Below are 23,536 nucleotides of genomic sequence, written 5' to 3' on the forward strand. Positions count from 1 at the left end.
CCGAAATAACTTTATACAAACTGATAAAACTTCACAACAATTCACCATCAACACAAAAAAAGTCACACAAAGTTCTGTCGTTATGTCAATCCATAAAAACTAAGTACACGTCAACATCCTCTCTCGCGTGTTGCTGGCATGACACACACACAGACACAGACACACACACACGCACACGCACACACACACACACACACACACACACACACGCACGCACACACTCACACACACGCGCACACACACTTGCATGCACCCAAATACAGTATTTACACATACAAACACATTCCCAGGATTAAATTCAGGCGGCACTTTCAGTCAGGTCAGGTGTATGTTTCTATTGCATCACGGCTCATGACATCCTTCTGTTGCCAGCTTGTTTAAGTGTTCAGGATTATAACGCCATTTTAAAGGAATTTAATGAAAGAATAGGAGGCGAGAATTTGTTAGTGTGTATGCAGCAGGGGTGTCAGAGAGTCCGTGTTGAGTCAGTCGTGGATGACGATGGGGCCGCGCATCCTCAGGCTGGGGTGAGGGTGAGGAGGGGCGAGGACAAGCCCCTGTGGAAGGCCCTGGGTGACCCTGCGCAGGGTGATCTGCTCGCATGGCTGCCGACAAGCATGCCTCAGCTGGGTGCGGGATAGCAGCCGCCTGGCCCTCCTGGAGGGGTGGAGACGAGACAGGACATAAGTGCAGAAGAAGATACACTGATGCAAAGCTAATGTCAGTAAAAACTCCAGATTTAAAGATTCCTTCTTGACCTTGGAATCAGTAGTTCGTAGTAGTAACAGCAAAGAAAATAATCTCACAAATTTGCCAAATTACTGTTTCCAAGGCCAGGAATGAATTTCTAATCTCAATTTTTAAGGCAACATGGATGAGCAGTCCGTAAAATGCTAATGAAAAATGGAAACTTTAATCTATTCTATATTTTATTCTGTATATACTCTGTACATTAGCCTACTGCTTTTTGCACTTCTGATTAGATGCTAAATTGCATTTCTTTGTCTCAGTATCTATACTCAATAAAGAACAATAAAGTTGAACCTAATCTAAATAGACCTTTGTGTTGAGATTGTTTTGTCAATCAAAATGAGTAATTCAGTTGGTTTTTGACAGAGCCAGCTGTTTCCCCCTCTTTCCAGTCTTTGTGCTAAGCTGTTGACGGTAGCTTTGTATTTAGCGTACAGATATGAGAAAGCGGTATCGATTTTCTCATTTAACTCTCACAAGAAAGCAAATTAAACAAAACAGTCAAACTTTTCTTAAAAGGTGGATTTTAACTGCGTACTTGCGATTTGGGAAATTTTGGCTGTTAGATTTGATTGTTGACTCTTTCATTCACTTTCTCTCATCTGTACTTTAACTATGAAGTCTCCGGAGTTAAACTTTCTCTTTTACAATCCGACAGTTTCTAACAGTTTCATTCTTCATGAAACATGTTTAGCACATGGCGTTTGGGTGTGTGATATTTAAGTAGATTAATACAACAGTTAGTAGCATTAGTAACATTTGTTTTTAATGGTGTGTTATGTCATGTGTATTGTGTGTACCCTTGCTGCACTTGGAAGAAGTCAAAGACAAACTTCGGCTGAGGTGGACAAAAAAATCGAATCTAATTTATGATTACATCTTTATGTTTCAGCTAGTTACAGTAGCTGAGCCTGCGGATACTGTTTGTCTGAATAAATTATTTATACTGGACGTGATGCTTGGAGAACAACCTGCAGTAAAAAAGGCTTCCAACACATAGAAACAATAATGAAACTGGCTTTGGGCTGTGGGCTTTATCAGACAGATTATCTATTATGTATGCTATTAGTTTACAGGCAATTTAGTAATTAATCACTTAATTATTTGCTTGAACAAATTGTGTCCTCACTTGCTCTTTGATTCTGGTTTTTGCAACATCTCCTCTCTGTGGCTGTTTTCTGCACATCTAACAGGCAACAAATTGTTTACACTTAACAATGAGGTGTTAAGTGGTAAAGCCTCTGACACAATTAAGACATTAGATGAAGACACTAATAAAGAGAGAAGACTGCAAACTTTAAGTTGGTTAAAATGATTCAATGCAAGACGAAAAGGTTCGGTTTAAAGGCACCAAGTTGAGGTTCCATTCTGCTGACAAAGTCTTTAGAAACAACCACTTCATTTTTATTTCTGGAGGACTCAAAGTGCAACATTTATTGAGCATTAGTAGTAGAATTAGTGACAGAGAGGTCCTTCACTGCAGGGTTTCCAGACTTATAAAGGAGCTTGCTAGTCATTTCCAGACTGCAGTGGGCTTTGTGCTATAACAGGTAGGCTCTTTCAACAGCACACAGCAACCAAAAGCACTAAACTACAAGGCCATGGGGCGCACTCCCGTGTGTTGGACACAGCACTACTGGTATTATTTGCAGACAAATGTGAGATACATAACCACAACGTGTAGTTGATTCATGGTTTACTTCAGGCGGTCAAGAAAAACACTTTCAGATTTAATAAATGCACAGCCCTTGTCTTTTCTTCCTCTTTCCTTGTTTCTCAGCAGCATTAAGGATGTTTATTTTTGTGTTGTGAACAGGAAAACACATCAGCTCCCTCCACATCCCCGCTGTTGATAAAATGAGCACTAGAGCACTCATGAAGACCCTGCGCACATTATGTGCCTGTGCAGCCAAGTGTAGTAAATAGGCCTGCAATTGCATGCATCTACACATCTTTTAAGTACGACGAACCCTGAGATTATCACACAGCATGACAGACGTACATTTCACTTAGACCTAGAGTCAGAGCAGAATATAAAGCAGAGAGGAACAGAGCAGATATCAATTGGTGGCACATTATCTAAAGCTCTGCTGTTTGTCTGTTCAGCTGGCCGTTGAGAGGAGAAAAGCAAACATGTGAATCCACTCTCAAATATAGCAAGCTGTCTCATTTACATTTCTGTTTCTTGTTCTGGGCTCAATATATATATTATTATATATGACATTAAATGATTGTTATTACCGATGCATTGATGCATAAGCAGCAAAAGCTATTTGATAAACAGTTTGGTAGTTTATTTCAGTGGTTCCCAACATAGGGGTCGGGGCCCTTTCAAAGGGTCCCAAGATAAACGGTGATATGATTAATCGGGTGGGAAAGAAGAAAAACGAAATCTTTGGTTTTTGTGAAATATTGGATAATTTGATAATTTCTGGCCTCAAATTGTTCTTTAAATAGAACATATAGATGTCTATAATCGTATCATATGTTTCTCTTAATCTTAATATCCAAAGTAACTACAGCTATTTTATAAAAGTAATGAAGTATTAAGTACAATATTCCCCTCTGAAGTGGAGTAGAAGTACACATAAAGTATAAAGGAAATACTCAAGTGAAGTAAAGACGCGTACAGTACTTGGGTTTAAGTACTTGGCTACTTTCCACCAATGATTAGGTATCTCTGAATCTGAACTAGACTTGCAAAATCATTTTCTTCACCTTCCTTTTTAAAACTGTTTTGAGGCATTTATAGTTCCCAGAGGATGAATCCTAACAACGTTGATTGATTCCCTGCCAATACGCCATTTTGGTTCAGAGTGAAAGGTTTCGACAACTATTTGTTGGATTGCCAACATACTTTCTACTAACATGGTCCCCTCTTATTCCATCACGAGTTTCACATTCGTGGTTCAGATGAAATATCTTGAAAGCTATTAGATCGATTGCCATGACATTTTCTACAGATCGTCATTGTCCCCGCAAGATGAATCCCAATGACATTGTTGATCCTCTGACTTTCCACCAAAGGGCCACCAGCAGGTCAAAGTTGTCAATTACCCAGTGAAATATCTCAACAAATAATACATTGATCCCTGACTTTTTATCAGCTTCATGATCAGGTAAAGATTTCAGTTTCTTCATAAGTTCTTATCATCTTATTTTTGTCCTGTTTAGCTGTTTGAATTGAGTGAAACCCATGCAAAGAAAAGTGTTAATCTCTCCCTCTCTGTCTCTATTTGTCTCTCTTGCCTCCCTGAATTAGAGGGAGTGATCTCCCACTCCTTCTCTCTGCTCTGTGACACACTGCGTTCTTCATCATACTGAGAAAGAGAAAGAGGGGGAGGAAATGAAACTTTCAATCATCTCTCATTAGCAGCAGCCTTTCAGAGCAGAATCTATTCATGTCTTTTATTCTGAAAATCATTTCTAGTCTCTACTAGGCAGTGTAATATGATAAAGGGACAGCATTCAGAACGACATCGCTCACACACACAAACACACCGCCATGTTGATATTGGTGGTAAGTGAGTGATCTATATGAATGCAGCTGTGATTAATATGGTAATGATATTTCCACTCAGGGCCCAGCGCTGCCTGGCTCCTCGCTGGCCGATCTGCACCAGTTAGCTGCTCTAATTTTAGCCTCGGTTATCAGTGGGCGGCTCTGAGGCCCGGGTGCCATGGCTCATTAAGACACAAGCTTAATGGAAGAACATCTTTCTCCCTCACATACAGACATGCAAACATTGATCATGATGTGCATGTGTGTTTGAGAGATTCAGAGAGAGTGTGTGTCGATGTATGTTTGAGAAAAATAAATAGAAACTTATTTTTTATGCATGTTTATTCAATCATGTCTACAACAAAAGGTGTACTGAGAGTACAAACAGAAACAGACCATGAATGTGTTTGGGGTTTTTGAGACATTTCGATCAGTTTTTTTTCATTTAAAAAGCATTAATTTCAAAATATACATGTATGCCTGTATTACAGTCGTAAGCAAGTTATTTGTTTACATCAATTCCAGCAATTTATAGAAGAGATTATTTTATTTAAATTTCATTTTGTTCAGCAAGAGTGCATCATCAAATCTTACAATCCACAATTTTTATTCAACTTGAGTCTTGAAAAAACTAAAATATCTCTATAAATGCAGCACGTAAAAACTTGGATAAATGCTAATATCAGCATACAAACATACTCAAAATGACAATGCTAACATGCTGATGTTTAGCAGGAATAACGTTTACAATGTTCACCATTTTGCTAACATTTGCTAATTAACACTAAACACAGAGTACAGCTGGGGCTAAGGGACATTTCATTAGTTTTGTGGGTATTTGGTCATAAACCAAAGTATTAGAAGAATAAAAAGATTTGGCAATAAGTGATCGTCAAAGTTATTACAATTCATCCCGTGGCGAACATGAATGTCTGTTTTAAATTTCATGGCGAGACATTTCACCAAAAACTCAAAATGTCAACCACCCGCTAGCGCTATAGACGAAAAAATATCGATAATACAATAATATAACGATGATAGAGTTATTAGACTTCATCCAATGCACCAAATTTTATGGCAATCGATCCAAAAGTTGTTCAGGCCGTAGTCGAGAGATTTACAATATTGAAGTCACGATTCAAAGTCCCACCAACACCGTCTATAAAATTGTCAAAAGAAATGCATGTTTTATGTATGGTTAGGTGTTCAATTCTAATGTAAGTGAGCATTCTCATGGAAGCCCACTACTGACGTCAGATGTTGTTTCGACTTATCATCAGGCCCTGCAGTGAGAATCAAGCTGTGCGGTCTCAAACGGAGCCATCTGACAGCCGACATCATCCCTCTAACGTACCTGAGCTGCCTCTAAATCCGGCACTCACCCAAGCAAAGAGCAGCTAAACCAAAACCTACATCTACATGGTATCTGCTTAGGCTAAACTGCAATGGCTGGCCCAACTGGCACCATAGGGGACTTCATCTGAATGCCGTGGCCCGCTTTTTTTAAACTATAGAATATTAAATTCCCCAAGGTTGCTAAAAAAACCCTAAGTTACCAGAAAAACAGTGAATATGACCTTAGTTTCCTCAACGGCAGCTTTTCTTCTAGGATACATTTTTCCTTTGGATCAAAATATCTTAATTTAGTCCATCGACAGTGGTGCTTTTACCGTTTTATAGCTGTGACCAGCTGCATTAGAGTTTTGATTCAAATAAACCCTTTTATTTAATTTTAATCAATTTGAACTCTGCAGGTTTCCCAGGCTGCCACTCTAAGGTCACCACAGGACACACATATTGTCTTTTCTTTTAAGAGCTCAATTTCTCTTATTTCGCTCTCAGCATCACTTGCTTTCCGTTGACACACACACACACACACACACACACACACACACACACACACACACACACACACACACACACACACACACACACACACACACACACACACACACACACACAGTCAGCCAATCAGAGGTTATAAAGGTGTCACCTTTGCTTACCTGGTGTCCCGGGTAACAAGGAAGAAGCTGTCATCAGGGGCATCGATCCAGTTGGGGCGTCTCTTGCGGTTCATCACTCCACCTCGGGAGTTACCACTGCTGCTGCTGCGACCGTTGTGCTGCAAAAACAAAATGAAATATCATTTTATTACAATAAGGGGGGATGCAGTCGCACAGAATTAGTTAAAGGGAGAATATAAGACACTTACCAGGAGGGGTCCACCTGTGGTTCCAGGGTTATCTGCAAAAACAAGAGCAAGAGGCAAAGTATGCATGAGGGAATCTGTCACTTGTGAATAGTATTGATTACTTTTCCTAGTTACAAGTGGTGCAACAAATAACTGTGTTTCAATTTCAGTAAAAATTAGTGAAGTTACCAATAAAAAACAAAGAGTCAGACTGAAGTTGAATCATCCAAATTATCCAATTGACCCCCATCTGCTGATTCGTTTTCATTAGAATTAGTTGTCATTCTCTCCAACGAGCTAGTTTAGATAAGAAATGGCAGAAAAGGTTATCAACTCCGGGTGTATTTCCACTAATTTGATTTTATCAAGCAAAAGGATGACAAGGATATCAACAGTTTTGTCCCCAAGGTCCACTCACATCATAAGTAACTCAGTTAAAAAGCAAGACGGGACGCATTTTCCAACTTTTTCTTTTTTGGGGGGGGGGAGGGGGGTTTAATTAATAGATATAAACAAGTAATGGCTTTTTGCTTCTAGGCAGGATAAAGTTAAGCAATAACACTCTTATTGGAAAATAACTCTTAATGTTTGTGGCATTCAGATGTTATATACAGAAAAGGAGTGTGTGTACCTGAGCGCCTGTCCGGGTCAGCCCTGCTGTGATGATGGTAGCTGCGTTTTCCCAGCATGCCATGGGGGCCGTGTGGGAGAGAGGAGAGGAGGCGTCGAGGGGGAGGTGTCTGCAGGCCCGGGGTGCGGTGGGAGCGAGGGGCGTGGGCTGCTGGACGGGACTCTGGAAGAGACACTGGAGCTGCATCAACTGGCTCCTATAGACCATCTGAATCATCGCTACTCATATTCCTTTATTTTGACAGTTATTCAGTAAAAATCCAAGTGCTGATTATGTGTGATTTACCTAGAAACTGCACAACACTGGTCAGAGTGCTCCTTTGGGGGGCTCTGGTTTTGGGTAGGCGATTCCCCTGCCCTTCCGACGGCCCTTAACATGTCTAAACCAAACACACACACATACATTTTACAAACCACTGCAGTGTCTTTGACTGTATAATATCTCTCTTCTCCCTCGATCTACTGAAATACTGCAGAATCATGCAAGTAAAAAACAAAGCCCGCAGGTTTGTAGAATTGTGTATAAAATCAGTCTGTAGGTAAAAAGGCAATCTGTCAGGATGTCTTATGAAAATAACCTCTTTATGTTTAAAATGAATGATGCAGGAGTCGATGCATGTGGTGACTTACTTTCAGGGATGGTATGTCCACTAAAATATCATCTCTAGCCACATGCATACACAGAGATGTAAGTACATGCTTACATGCACACACACAAAATAAAAAAATAATTGTCAACACGTACATTTAAATATGAAGGTATTACCAGGCATTGCAGGTTGCAGGTTGAGTACATGCTGGAGGGGTGGGGGTGGGGTGGGTGTGTGTTTATGGTTCCTCGGAGTGTGGTGGAGTTGATGGACAGATAACACGGGACACATGAAGCACAAGGACTCGGAAGAGATGCTTTCAGGTGTGACTTTATTGGAGGTCTACTCTCACATTCACACAGTGATGAAAGAAAAGAGCAAAACAGAAGAGGTAGAAGATGAGATGAGAATATTGCAACAGTTGTTAGAAAATGAAGGACGAGGATGGGGAGAAATGGCAAATCCTGTCTGCAGGATTTACAAGCGAGAATAGGCAACATGATGGATTCATGTGAATATTGCATGATTTGAACACAGGAGAACAGCTGAGTGGATGGTATGGCGAGGAAGGACATGGTCCAGTAGATGACTCCGAATGGGTAAGCCTGATAATCGGCGGGAGATGCGGCCAGCAGCAAAGAAGTCAAGAGCAGCTAGTTATTCTTTGTACCAAAAAAAAAAAAAAGGTCCTTACTTCAGCTTCAACCTCCCTTCTTTCAAGTTTTATCAGTGCAAAATCCATCTAAAGCTCATTATCAACCCAAACACAATTCATTTTACACACATGATTAACAGCATGAAGAAGAATGAGTGCGCAAAAATGAACAAAGATGATTTTAAAAATGGTGATGACAAACACACTGAAGCTGAGGTTCAGTATTTACAATAAACATTCGTGGCCGAGACAACTCGTTCTGCCATGACAGCACAGAGTGGGCACGCCTGTACCAGGGGCGCCGTGCAAAATAGAGCTTCTCTTATTAAAATACATTTTCTCTACATCTAATTTCAGCAAGTACACGGCTCAGACTAGAATATGAGTTCTATTGGATTACAGTTGACTACTAATGACAGTTATTATGTGTGTGTTTTCAAAGTGTGTGCAGGCGTGCTCATGTAGAATAGCCCTGTTTAACCAATAAAAATCTTTGTTTGGAATTCCAACAATGGCTTTCAGTTCACAGTGAACAAGAACCACAACAGATAAAAGAATAAAAATAAATAAAAAACACGAATGAAAAGATGATCAAAACTCATAGTTATGAGGACAGGCAGTCTTTATTGGAAACAGGGAGTGGGAGAATACAAAACCAAAATAATAATAATAACAATAATAATAAAAACAGAAAGAGAGACAGACGGGGGGCAGAGATGGGGGGGGGGGGGGGGGGGGGGGGGTTGATGGTGGGGCAGTCAGGGAGAGGAAGGGTGGCGAGTGTGTGTGCGTGTGTGTTTCTGTATGTCTGCATATGTTGTGTTTTGTCTGCAGGTGTGTGTGTCCATGTGGCAGAAGTTAGGAGGAATTTAAAGAGCTCTTACACTCTGCCTTTATGGCCCCACAGTTAATGGGGACAAAGGGCCGGCGCGCAGCACGGCGCAGCCTGATGACGTCGCGGCACATGTGCCGGGCCAGCTTGGTGAGGCGGGTGGCCTGCAGCAGGAAAGCCTGCTTGGTCTTCATGGAGGACTTGGGGCTGCCACTGTTTCGCATCGGCACCATGTGGTTGGACTGGCGAGGAGCGTGACCCCGTGAGCGAGGCTCCTGGGAGGAAAGGAGGGACAAACAAAAGGCAGACGGTGGATTAAATCCCATTTTAGGTGCATTGATAATCTTTGTTCTCAATCCGCTTCTTACTATGAGCGATGTGCTCCAACAAGAACACACCACTTTGTGCCAAAGTTGGAACAGTTTTGGTGATTTTGCATGAGAGTAGTCTCAGTTTGTTTTACTTTGACACGGGCTTTGCCACAAATACTTAAATAGAAAAGTTTTCAGGGACTTCATAACTTTTCTGTTCCACTAGCTTCCACATCACAATGCATTTCATTTTGAAAGCATGCTCATGTTCAAGAATGTTTAATATTTTTAAATGCTAAAAAGACATGTTATACCAACTTGCTGTACTAAATAATAATAATCGTGTTTAAACTTTACCACATAGAGAAGTCAACACTATGATCAAAATGTTAGCTTCTTTCTTAAATACAGTCCAATACAACAATAAATCCTACTTGCATTAGGGTTAATAGAGACGTTAACGCAACTGTATGGTCCTTTTGGAGGCAGCAGTTTGAGATGTTACACGGAGAGGTGATTCTAATATTTCATCCAACACGTTTATGTCAATGAGGGTAACTACAGCCTCCAAAATGACCATAAAATTGAATCAGCACCTTAATAAAAACACCAAGAACAAAAATGTAACATCATAATCCCCATGAAGGTAGATGATGTGTGATGAATACTGTTAATAACGCTGCTGCAATACAATTATGTGAGGACGCTCTAGGGTTTCTGGTGTTGTTCATTGATTTCTTTATGACGAAATACAAATTAAATCCACAGAGTAAAAGTGGAAGGTGTGTGAATGTATTCACAGCTCATATGTGAGATACAGGAAGTGATGTTTGATGTTCAACTTTACAGACCTGCAGTTGCGTGGTTCTTTATAAAAGCATCTCTAATACAGTATTTTGGGATAAAAGAAAACTAGTATGAGATTAGGTGAATTTAAACATGTCATTTCTTGAGATTCTCTCTTCTCTGCACTACATCCCATGCGTTTTAAATCTGTGCCTGACTGGGCTTACAGTAGGTGCTGGACTGGGGGAGGTCCTCTCCTCAGGGCCCTCTGCTCTGCTCGGCATCTTCAGGCCTCCGTACTTCTTCCAGTACATCCAGCAGGAAACGCAAAGGCGGCACTGCATGTTCGGAGGCCCCCACGAGTACCACTGGGCCGACTGTATGGCTGTTAATGCACAAAATAAAATTCATAAAAAGATATATTTTGCGATTTTCATTTTGCTCTGCTCAACGATCGAATGGTCAGCTCTTACAAACACCAACAGAACACTTCCTGCCACGACTGTAAGGGTTTTATTGTGACGGAGCTTCATCTTCCGGGAGCCATTTTTAATAATTCTAGCAAGTGTTAACTCATCGGTGCGCTTCTTTTGACAGTAAACTAGTTTGTTAAAATAGAAAATGCAATTCAGTGACAATCTTTTATTGTCAAAACTAAATTTAGACAAAAGATGAATTGCTATAATCATTTATCATAGAAACAACGCCGACTATTTGTCGCTCTTTAAATGCGAAAATCTGCACTTTTCTCTGCGTGATATAATTGAAAATTAAATATTTGGGCAATTTGAAGCGATCACACCTTGTGAAATTATCAGGGGCATTTCACTATTTATAGAAGAAACAAATCAGCAGAACCTATGGCTTGTTATTAAAAGTGAAGGGGGATATTGATCACCGAATTAGTAACAGCAGTCAGATGAATAAATAGATGGTAATAGTAATGGTGCAAATTAAAGGAACTGGTCTCTTCCAGATCCAGAAGTGCTCTATAAGGAAAAGAATCGTTTAGCTGGGTAACACTTCATTAGTTTCCCCTCCATTTCTTATTGACCCATGCACACGGCACATGTGATTTAATTTCACACTTACCATGCTTAAACATGCACTCGCTCTCACACTCAAACAAAACTCACTATAGCAGCTCTCGCAGGCTCTGCCCCCGCCTGCTACATGGAAAGCTCCGGGGCCCGCTCCATTCACTGTCGCCATCTTGCCATTGGTCATTGAGATCTGGTTGGGGTTGGGCTTGTTACTGCAAGAGAAAAGAACAAGAGGAGATTTAAGAAAACAGACTGACTGCAGCTGCCCTCTGCAGTGCTTTAAATCAAAGCATTAATTATGCATAAAAAGCCATGGTTACAGTAACGCTACCAACTTTCATAAATGTGAAATGAATCGACTTACTATGTGGGGATATAAACCTGCTTCAGTTTGCTCTCTGCCTCTGCTGCCTTCAGTCTCTTCTGCTCAGAGAGAAACACAGTGGATTGATCCATTAATGACAAATAAATCAGCTGCTGATAAATATCCTCTCAGACAGTTCAAAATGAAGTCTAATGCATTAGAGTTAAAGGCATTACGACAACAATCATTAATTGTGTCAATGCATTTTAAAAAGGTGTCGTTTTCTTCTTCTTCTCCACAGTTTGCAGTCACAATGGACGGCCACTGATAATCTCTACAGCACTGGGAAACCCCATTAGCATGAAAAGTTAACCCTTCGTCAGCGCAGTTTGTAGAGAAAACTGTTTGTACTCATGTTATACATTTGACTGATGCTTTTATCTAACGTGACCTCTTCTCTAAGAGCTACGCCTCCACTTCATCAACGCTTCCTTTTACTTATTTGACAACTTTCTAAGCTTCTCCTGCACCCAAAATTCCCTTTGGTTTATTTTCCCCATAAAAACGGTGCACTTCACCAATGTTACACACAAAATGGTCAATTTATTTGCCATGGGATCTCCCACTCAGTCTGTACAAAAAGCTGCATGATCTGTTTTGTGAGTCTTGGAGACATTTCTAGCAGAAAAACCTGCATTACAATCGGGGGATTGCACGGAGTGAAGGTCGGTGAAATGAAAGATGCTACCGAGTTGCATTATGGGAATTGTAGAGAAATGGGAAGAAACGTTTTTGTTTTGTTTGTTTTCAAATGTTAAAAAAAGAAAAGAAATACTTCTTACAAGGTTGACTTATTGTAGTTGCACACAATGTGTTTTAGTACAAAACATTGAATGTGAACAATAAATGTGTACAAGAAAATTCCACAGGGCACCTTTAAGCCTTGGACCCAAAAGATTAAAAAAATACTTTTTAAAATTGTTTTGCAAATACTGAATTGGTCTCACCTGTTGCACATATCTGTCTGTGGTCTTCCACATGTAGTAGTACTCTATGATACTAGTCAGAGACTTCCATGGCAGCTTCACAAGGGGAAATAATGAGTGGAGAGAGGGAAACGGAAAGAGACAGAGCAAATTAATGATATTAATATCTCATGTTCTTGCCATCTGGGTGCGAACGCCTTCATATATATTCATGAGCGGCATCGTGACCACAGAGGCTGAAAGCTACCGGCTTTGCTTGGTTCTGAGCCCCAGACCAAAACACACTCCCGCACGGACACACACACAGTGATTCACACATTTAATAAAGTATTCATGAACACCTGGTGCCTCTACAAACACCCATATCCTGCCTTTATTGTACGGTACAGGTAGATGGTGGGAAGGAGAGTTCAATAGAAATAGTCACGCTCTGTAGGCTTGAAAGGCGGCTGTTAAAATTGGTGATTTTTAATTCCCCTCCACAGAACAGTGACTGTGGTCATCTTGAATTCATGAAGATTACACTGAATTCCCACTGAGGAGGAAGTATCACAACTTACAAAGAAACTCCTACAATCACCTCTGCGGCACAATCAAGACTCCACTGTGCATTAATATGGCAAGTTTCAAGAAGACAGCTTCTCCACTAAAACACAGCTCATCACACAGCTTCTGCTTTTTACTTCACTCGCCATTATGTGCTAAAGTTTATCACACGTAGCCCACCATGTTCTTCGTTCTTCAACGGACATACATGGCCACACAACTAGACAGCGGTGAAGGTAATTATGCTGTTGTCATGTTTTAATAACTTGATTCCCCAACATGACACCTGGTCACTATGGGAGTACATTTTAGCATATGAATTCGAGCGGACCACAGATTGAGTCATCGTCTAACAGCCGCCTTTCATGACTAAATAAGGGGGAGCATTTTATGCTCTCTCTGGAAAAAGGAAAATACTTTATGGTGCAAAGAATTCACGATAAAAATGGGACCAGGATCAATAGATGTACAAATCTTTCTGACGTCCAGTTTTGGAGCTCAGAGGGAAAAGATGAACTACATTTAGGGCCGACTGTGCCATCGAAAACGTGTGTTGCTTCCTGTTCATTTGCAGGTAGAATCACGGTTGACAATAACGCAGAATGTAACATTAAAAACACACTTGAACACCAAATACAAAATACTTAAAATGACTAAAATCGAACAAAATGTCCCCTTGGCAACACTGTGGCAGTTTGCGCGTGACTGATATGACTTAACATAAGTGAGTGTGATCGCAATTATAAAACACACACTTACAAAGTCTTGTCGGATGTCGTTGAAGTCTTTTCCGTATTTCTCTAGCGCCTCTTCGAACATGGCGGCTTCCGAGGCGCTCCACTCCTCCATCTCATCCCTGCAGAGCACCGGGCCGCCAGCTGGGACCAGTACACTCAGTGCACTGGAGAGGTCGTAATTATGACGATGCAGCGTGTCCATCGCATGGAACTGCAACAAATGTACACAGAGAGGAGGGGGTTACAACTCCTCATTTAAGTGGCGATCAGGTGCTGCAGAGAGAGTGTGCATTAATGTGTGTGTTCAACTCACCAGTGTGATATCTCGTGACGCTGCAGCCGCACTCATGTGTAAGCTTGGCTGTCGAACTGAACTGCTGCAGTCTAACGCTCGAGCAAAGGTCCCAACCGCCCTGAGCAATTACACACAAACACACAAATAAACAAACGCACACATCCTGGTCAGAAGGACTAATTATTTTTGTTCATTGGTGTTTACAGAAAAATAAGCAGACACAGCTGCACAGCTTCCAGTAACGACACAGTAATGAGCCAATCATGACTCAAACTCAACAAATGGTTAAACTAATAATTCTGTGCAGAATACAATTTCCATCCATTTTTTATAACCAAAATAAATTGTTATAAATTAACATATTTTTTAAGAATAAGAAATGAACATAATGAGCTTTATCTCAAATAACAACAATGTGCATTTATTACATTTGCGATGATATTTGCGTCATCAATCATCCACAAACAGAAGAAAATAATGGCTAAATAATGTAAGTTTCACAGCAGTGGGGGTTACAGCTGCACAATATAGTTTTTTTTAAATCGTCATTGCTATGTCAACTTTTTTATTGGTGCCTTTTGTGCTCAGTGTAAGGTTCAATTCTTTTTTTTAAAAAAAAGAAATTGGAAAGAATTTTTTTTTTTCAACAAGCAATTTGCTTTATTTTAGCAGCATACTGAAAGCAGCAGAACGGTATAAGTCCACATAACATGCGGTCAGTGGCAGAGGTGAAAGGTCTTACCGTGCTACTACTAGGAATTGGTCTATCTGTTTGCTGGTGAGCGGACACTCTGGATACCACAGCTTCTCTTCCAGCTTGGACTGGTCCCGGTCATCTGCCTCCCCTGCAGGACACAAAAAGGCCACAGCTCACAGACAGCGGGGGATCTTAGACACAGGCCGAATAATTTGGTATATTTTGTGGAGATATTTATGATTATCAACCCATGAGAAGGCTGTATCAAGTTTTCTGGTAGAGCTAGTAGATTAAACTCGGCACACAGTTTGCTGCTAGTGCCATCTGTAAATGTCCACAAACTATATGATGGCTCTGGACAGAAGAGGGTGATCTGGGGTCATCTTCTTCCATTATAAACTGTGTACATGTTGATATCAGTACAGTAGTAGCGCCATCTTCTTTGTTCAATACGATCAAAAACAAAGACTTTCTGCTCTACAGCCTCAAAGAGGGCAACAAATTGCAAAACTAATCTCTAATGAGCATACTGGATATAGACATTTTACAACTTTTGTTTACGCTAGCAAGAAAACTTTGTGTCAAGCTGTGAGGTGGTTTATTGTCTTTTCTAATATTGACTTCAGTTACCATTAATACTTGGCCATGTTTTCAAGCTGCATGCGGGAGAGAGGCTTAAAAAAATCAAGTCATGGGACAATATCAGTTTTTGTTCTTGTAAAGAGTGGACACTGGATAAACAAGGAGGGTCAATCATGGGCTTGAAGTCTAACGAAACCTACAACAGAGGATTTTACTTGACTACAACAAGGGGGAAAAGGCAGCTATTGTCTTCATTATTCAAACAAAGCCTGCATATTCTCACCCCTCCAAAGAGAAACTACCTTTCCATGCTGTACCCCTTTCAGACCAATCATTAGAGGTGTGGATACTGAGGCTGGAAATAAAGTGTTGTCAGTCAGAAACAAAACAACAAAACCTGTAAGTGTAATTATATAAATCACACGTTCTGACTGACCCTCTTGTAGCATTTCAGGTACGTCTGCCTGAAAGCGCGGTCCCACTCTTATTTCTCCTTTGTCGGCCAGCAGGGTTTTCTGTGTTGGGTCGTACACCAGCGAGTAGAAGAATGTGTCCTAAAGAAAACAAACCAGTTATCAGCAATCATATTTATATATTTTTTTTTTAAAAGCACAGGATAGAAATAGTGAAGTTTTAGTGGGAAATAAAGATAACGGCTGAAACGAATAGTAAAACCATATGCCACTATATTGATCATTTATTACACGTTCGGGTATTTGTTGAGGATTTCTTTAACTAACGGGATAATAAACTTAATAGTTTTAGTCTTGAGGTGTTGGTGGGACAAAACGAGTAATCTGACACGATCATCTCGGGTGTTAAAAGATTATTCTGCACATTTTTCACTAGTTTCTTAAATTCTATGGACTAAATGATCAATCAAAACAATTATCCGCTGATTAATCAACAATGAAAGTAATTGTTAGCTGCAGCGAAGACCTTTATCTCCGTTTTTGACACCTGACAACCTGCTATGACATCAACAGTAAGAGATGATAAATCAAGTTATTTTCTTTGGCTCACCTCTTTGTCAAGGTATGAAAGAACGGCTTCAGTCTCATTCAATAATGCGACGCTGCACTTCCCCCTAAGAGGGAGAGCGAGAGAGAACAAGCACCATGTAAAACACAGGAAGTGAGCAGCACTTGTCAGTTCATGGCTGGATGAATGTCTATCCATGGGCACTGCCTGCACAGGAGATTGTGTGTGTCATTGAACAGTACCTGATGTGTGTCGCAGGTAGACTTTCGTACTGCCGGGAGAGAAAGAGCTCTCTGTGGCGTAGCTGGTGTTTCTGTTTTTCTGATAGCTCTGTCTCTATGGGGCTCTCCTTCTCTTCTTCCAACTCCTCTGCAAAAGGCACACATCAGAAAATGACATCAGAAAACTTATGAATAAAAAATAGAAAGAGTATCCATGTGTCACAGAAGCAAGTTGAAGAAGAATGACACAACAGGCTTTACTCATGACAGATAACAGACCGTCCATTTATCTCTAACATTTCATAAAACACCACTTAATGATATTTCATAACTGGGCTGACTTCAGATACAATAGGCTGGTAGAATGGCTCGAGGGCTTTGCAGTCACAAAGCTGCCATCCATTAAAGACGCCCGAGCTATTACACTCAGCACGACTACAAGTCATTTTAAGAGGACACCGTGTTCAAGCATAAATACTGGAGTAGCTGCAGCAGTCGGCACATAACAACATGCAGCAGATAAACGTTTTAAGTCAGTGCTACACAGTGCAGGCATATACTTCAGATAACAGGTGACGTCAATTTATCAATCTATTATAACCCCAGTTATTTTCACTCTCCATTATTGTTCGCCATTATCTCCATATTTAAACAATTAGCATCCCCCCCCCCCTTCTCTAAGATGGCTGTCTTTTCACCCGGCCTTCAGTGTGGCGGTTGCACTGTGGTGTGACAGCCTGTGGCCGGGTACATTTCCATTGTAGTTACTAAACCCTTGAGGCCGGCGTACGCTCCAAATGATCTAGTTCTTAAAATAAGTCTGAAGAAGAGAGTATTTTCTAGTTGTTCTGTATGGCCACACACAATGACGGGGCAAAAAGCTTCGGTCATAGCGAGTGGCGAGACGCAATGAAGTGTACAAATGGAAAAATAACAATGAACACTTTTGGTCTCTCCACAGTGGCGTTCATAGTGTTGCACTCGTTTGTACACAGAAAAAGAGACAGAAGTAACAAGAAAGCTAGAGAGCGAAGTTGAAAGCTTACTTACAAGCACTTTGAGTTGAAGCATACTGACCCCTTGACTGAGCAGCGTCTGTGATTGGCTTACCATTTTTAAAAGTCTTTATATTTCGATTTTAGTGTAACATAGTTTTTCCATTTCCTATATCATGTTGCTGTTCTTACTTTTATCCAACAGATAGAAGTCTTGCTGTTTGCTCGTCAGCTCTCCTTCTTAATATAAGAGCTGTAATTGCTGTGTAAAGACAGAGCTAATGCAAACTGAAAGGTTTTTCTTTTTGCTGCTGCCGTTTCACATTGAAAGCTTTCCACTTACAAACCACTGGAAGGCCACTACAGGAAGTCTATCTCTTATTTCTCGCTGAGGTTAGCAACTGGTTGATTTTCATCACAGCCAGATGTATACATTTTAGCAGTGGATGACTAAATGTATGCATTCAAAAAACAATTGTTGGTTGTTTCGAGTGCCACAACACAATTATTTTCACTACAACTGTGTTAGGGAGGCATCAACAGCAGCAGCAGCAGCAGCAGCAGCAGCAATCTCAGGGGCAGATACCTTCAAATCTTGACAAATAAAATCCAAACTATTTGCATGGCTTGATAGTAATAAGGGTATGTTGGAAAAAGTATATATTTTTTAAATAAACTGGCCGATTGGCAGTTGAGCCTCTGTTTGGCCCATTTTTGCAAAGAGTTTTCTCTTCTGCTGAGCAGCTGGTAGACAACTGACTCCAAATAGCTTTGTGGAATTGGCACTGTGCTGCAATGAGTGCATATGTCCCTGCATACAGTATGGTTTATTTTTTTGTGATTAAGCTTTATGTTTACAGTCTAGCCAAATGAGCAAAACTGGTTTTCCACAAACAGTTGGACCACACAGAGAGAATATAATCATGTTACATTCCTGTCTTTTCTGTCAGTGCTGATTCTCAGTCACGTAAACTTCAAAAACTATTATTCACTGGGTCTCCAGCTGCCGACTCCTCATCTCAATCGTCCTACTCAAAGTTGTGGGATTTGCTTTGGCAGAGTTTTTTCTTCTTTTCTATTTTTTATTTCCAGGAAGTGATCAACAATTTGTTTTATTGTGACTAAAGGACAAAGTGAAACCTCACTGGGAACAGGTACATGCTTCCCACACAGAACAGTGTGATAACAACACTTTCCTTCTTTCGTCTCATACAGACACCCTCCAATTATCTCCCTCCAGGTAATAGGTAATTGAGAAATTAAATATGTTCAAGTTGCACTGGAGCGCCTATTTGTGTGACCAAATGGATGCACTCAAGAGCCGTGGCCAACAGGCAAAAAATAAAATCATATCGATGGTAAATGTTACATTGTGCACAGGACGTGCTAAGTGGAAACACAGCTGGACATGTCTGCCTGACTGACATGCAGCAGAAAGCCCATAATGATATTTTCCATTTCAATACATACAATAATATAAAACAGAGAAAAGCAAAACATATTCACTTTTGTGAAGCTAAAACCAGAGAATGTTTAAAATGTTTGCATGAAAAATGACTTAAACAAAATAATTGATGTTTCCTAATAAATATTGTCTGTTGATTGACTACCTAATTGACTAATCATTTTGAGTTTAATGCAAATCAATATAAAGATTCTGAACAAAGTATATCGTCTCTTACAACAATGAATTGCTTGTAAGGGACAAATTCACATGTGATACCTGAACATAACGTTGTCCTGGTGTGTGACAGGAGTTACTACTCACTTGCATGTTTGTCTGCGAGCTGGATGAGGCTGTGGGAGATGTCTCTCCTTCTGTAGAAACAAACCACCTTGGCCTCCACATTTCCACTTGCCGTCTGAAACAGAGAGTAGAAGGATCCAGGTTGACTGAAAGCGTTGGCAACACCTCCCTGCACAAACCTCTAATTTCCCAAGAGACCTGCCTCCTTTGTGTGCAATGCTGCTGTGACAGGCTGACCAGGACAGCAACAGCGCTTTTGATCAGATGATTGATTGATTGTCTCGCTGTATAATTAGGCCGACAGGCTTAAAGACTCAGCCAGTATTAGATTCTGTGACTGATGGAGAGCAAATGGATGTGGGGGTATGAGATTTGAGAAAACTGCTTCCAACTTCTGCTGCTGTTCAATGGAGCTTGGTGGTAAGAGCAGATGTATTTTATGAACCAAATAACAGGAACACTTCATGATGTATTGCAATGCAGCACCAAGATAAGCTACTGCCACAAAAATGTCCATCAAGTTGAATATACCATTCGTCATACAGGCAGCATCTGTAGCAGGGCAACTGTGTTACATTGCATCATGCTGCAAGGAGTTCCTGTTATTTTGTCCACCTTCTAATGATAATATATATATTACAATAATGTACAATATGTTTTTTTTCTGACATCTTCTCACCCACACCACTTGATAATGGCACGTATTGATAATGCAACACAGGAAAAGCTTTTCTGATGCCTGTTGAAGATGCTTGTGTAATATTAAATTAACTGACATAAGTGACACACATCTAGGAAGAAAAAAACAGGAAACTCTACAAATGATCAAACATTGGCAGACAAAACAGGTCAGACCACGTAGCTTTTTTTAAGTTGGTGTAAACGGCTCTCAAGTACAAAGCTAGCTGAGCTCCTGAAACGTTCATTACAATGATCTCCCCCGCCTACACATATACTCCCACAGGTGTGTCTTGTGATATCTATGGCAGTTAGGCGACTAGTAAACACCCGTCAGGTTCCCTCATATTACAAACACTTTATGTTACAATTTGCACACACACACACACCATCGCAAAGTGGGGGGTGGGGATACGAACAAGGAGGAATCCTAGCTATTTCTCTTCAGGCGTAAAACAGCAATAAACACACACAAAAGAGACACACAAACACTTCAATACCTTGTTGAGTTCTTCTATCCGCCGGATCAGGTAAGGGTTACTGGAGGAGTTCTCAAAGAATACGTAATCTGCAACAGAAAACACACACTAATCACCTCACTGTATCACTTACTATACTATATTACTATAACGATGGATTAGCCGGTAGGACCAAGTGAAAAAAATACACTCAGTGGCCGCTTTACTAGATACACCCGTAAAATCGAACGCAATCAACAGCAGCTCGCCTTCACAAAGATAATAATGTTCAGTTTTGATTGAGGCTGTCAGAGGGGGGGTTAATTACCTCGGAGAAAGGAAGAACCCATTACATTTTGGAGAAGATCCTAATCGCAGGGCGGATACACAAATCATGCTTTACATTTGTTAACATTTGTGCTGGTTCAGTAATCGGAAAATATAGTTCCCTACTTGGGAAATTCAAAGTTGTTGAACATTTAAGGGACACATTTTCATGGCTCACCGGATTAGTTTTCTTTGCTCTTCGTTGTTACACAAATAGGCCTACTGGAAACACTGAGCAATAAAACAGGACTACAACACATTTTCTTTGTTGTCCATGTTGTTTCCACATTACGACTTAAAGCTCATTGACACACCAAAGTCGGAAGAATGACTAACGAACTCTGGAACTGTACCATCCAAGGAGCATGTGAATGCACCACTGGCCTTGGCGGAGGTCTGCACTCCCAGAGTGCTACTCTAGTTTAACAACACATTTACCATTGAGGTTGTAGTTTGCAGTAGTGTTGAACAGGACTGCATTGTATTGAGAAGTGTTTCTAATATTTTGCCCACCCGATTTACGAAAATGAGGCGGGGAGAATATTAGAAATACATGAATTAACTCTTCTCTAACAGTGTCAACAAAGCGCTTAACAAAACAGTCCCCTAAAAGTAGAATTTGTGGCAGAACCATTGCATTTGAGTGCATTAAATTGTATAGTTGTTCCTTATAAAGTATGTGTACGTATATGTACACAAGTATATTGCAACAACTAATTCATTCCTACCTCACTAAAAGAAGTGTGTCCCTTCATTGTTTAAATATGCCATTGATTAACTAATGTTTCACTGCCATCAGCAATTGTTACATCTAGAGGAAGAGGTTGAAAAACAGATGTGAGGTCCATTAATAAACTGGGTAATTGTAATAAGCAAGAACCACAAAGAATATCGATTCCAAGTTAAACAGTTCAAGGCAAAGGCAATTATATATTTGTACTGCAAGGACTCAACAAACAGCCTGTGAGACAGTCACCACACTGTTGTGATTTTGTAAGATAAATAAATTGTGGACAGGGATATATCTAAGTCATAATTGCTGATTTTCAACTGCTGATCAATAAAATCAGCGTAAACATGACTTCACCTAGCCTGAAGAGACAGAAAACCAGCCTGATTCAACTCTACCTGAGCAGAATATACAGTAACTTTGGAAAAGTTCAGTCCATGGCAAATGCTGCCTTCAAGTGCCATCTGAAATATAGGTACAACTATGCTCCATGCACACAAACAAGTCAATCAATAGCTCAATATTTAATTCAGAGTTGTCTGTTTGTCATTCAGTCAGGGCATTTAAATACTAGTTATCCACCTCTAGATTGAAAATGTTTATCCTCCGATTTGTATTGTTGTAACAGAATACATTCCAGCAATGACATTTATATTATTCTCTTTAAGTTGCACAAAGTAACACTAGCTATGAGTATGAAGAGTTAACATTTCCAAAAGACTAGTCTCAAGATAGATATGTTATTCTTAAATAAAGACAAAAACTCCAATGCACCATCAAGATTTTAGTCCTAGCAGCTGCAGTTTCCAAAGAGCACTTGAAGGCAGCAGGAGAGCTGCAGCTGAGGTGACCATACAAACAAACTGATAAACATTGTAACGACACTGATACGCTTGTAATAAACGGTTGCCAATAATATCAACTGTGTAAAGACGCTTAATGTTTAAGTGACATGTCAAACATCTGTTCAATTGAAGATTAATCACAGTCTTCATGCAGATTAGATGTGAATAAAGGTGTAAAGTTTAATTCCACCCGACGCAACGACGCCATGAATCGAGACAATAATTTGATGATGAATTCCTGTACACTGCTAAGAAGCTAGCTTGCAAGTGAAGCCAATTTGCTAATTGATTGTGCTTGTGGTGAATGTAAGTGGACAGTGTGGTAATGCCCTGGGTATAATGTGACCAAGATTGTGAGATGCATTCCTCCAATACTGTGGGATTAATGCTAATCAGTGAAGCCATTGCTGGTGCTAACGTTAGCTAAATAAGGACTCGTACTAATGGCTGCATGCCAGAAGAGGCAAATACAAAGGCAGCCTCATACTGCCCGTGGTAACATTTTAACAACCTTTTAAACACATGTCTAGTCAAGAAGTGACAAGGCATATCCGTAACCCGTGTCCCCGGTGTAGTTATCCAAAAGCCAAAGACCAACAAAGGAGCCGACAATTGAAATATGTTTACATTGTAAGCTAGCCATTTAGCAAGCTGGCGGCTAGCTGCTGTGGCCACGACAGACGCGAGGCCTGACCCATTTTGAATCCAAAATATTTAGAAATGCTCACCTTCCTGCGCCAACTTAACGCATCTCTGTAAGTGTAGCACAGCCGTATCTCACTATTAGATGCAAACAAACAAAAATAGCGCCACACAATCCCCAGGGGATGCAAAACTGGAAGGGTTTCAGTTTGATAAAAAGATCCACATTGACATACATACCTCCGACCCGGTACATGTTGGCCGCCATTTCTGCCCTCCCGGAGTGTTAACGTAAACCATAAACTAAGAGAAATAGAATAAATTAATAAAAACAATAAAACTCGGTCTCTAAAAAGGTAAAAGGTGCGATAAATTATGATCGTCGAGACTCCGGATGTGTACCCAAGCGGGAGAATTTTTGGCGAATCAACCCCCCCCTCCTCCTCTAGGATTCACAGTACCCTTTACAATACAG

At 40.4% G+C, this 23,536-nt stretch overlaps 1 protein-coding gene across 1 annotated transcript; it reads right to left on the reverse strand.

Moving 5' to 3' along the window:
- Positions 1-23,536, reverse strand: mta3 (metastasis associated 1 family, member 3). The gene is given in 20 exon segments (XM_029456472.1): positions 1-657; positions 6,256-6,374; positions 6,465-6,496; positions 7,075-7,236; positions 7,360-7,438; positions 7,440-7,453; positions 9,203-9,425; positions 10,475-10,632; positions 11,384-11,502; positions 11,655-11,713; positions 12,602-12,676; positions 13,886-14,074; positions 14,177-14,276; positions 14,901-15,003; positions 15,874-15,991; positions 16,461-16,524; positions 16,661-16,787; positions 19,403-19,496; positions 20,560-20,627; positions 23,302-23,536. Coding segments are annotated over 20 exon segments (2,103 nt in total). The 5' UTR covers positions 23,330-23,536; the 3' UTR covers positions 1-485.

Source organism: Cottoperca gobio, chromosome 19 (genome assembly GCF_900634415.1).
Source record: "Cottoperca gobio chromosome 19, fCotGob3.1, whole genome shotgun sequence".
Lineage (NCBI taxonomy): Eukaryota > Metazoa > Chordata > Actinopteri > Perciformes > Bovichtidae > Cottoperca > Cottoperca gobio.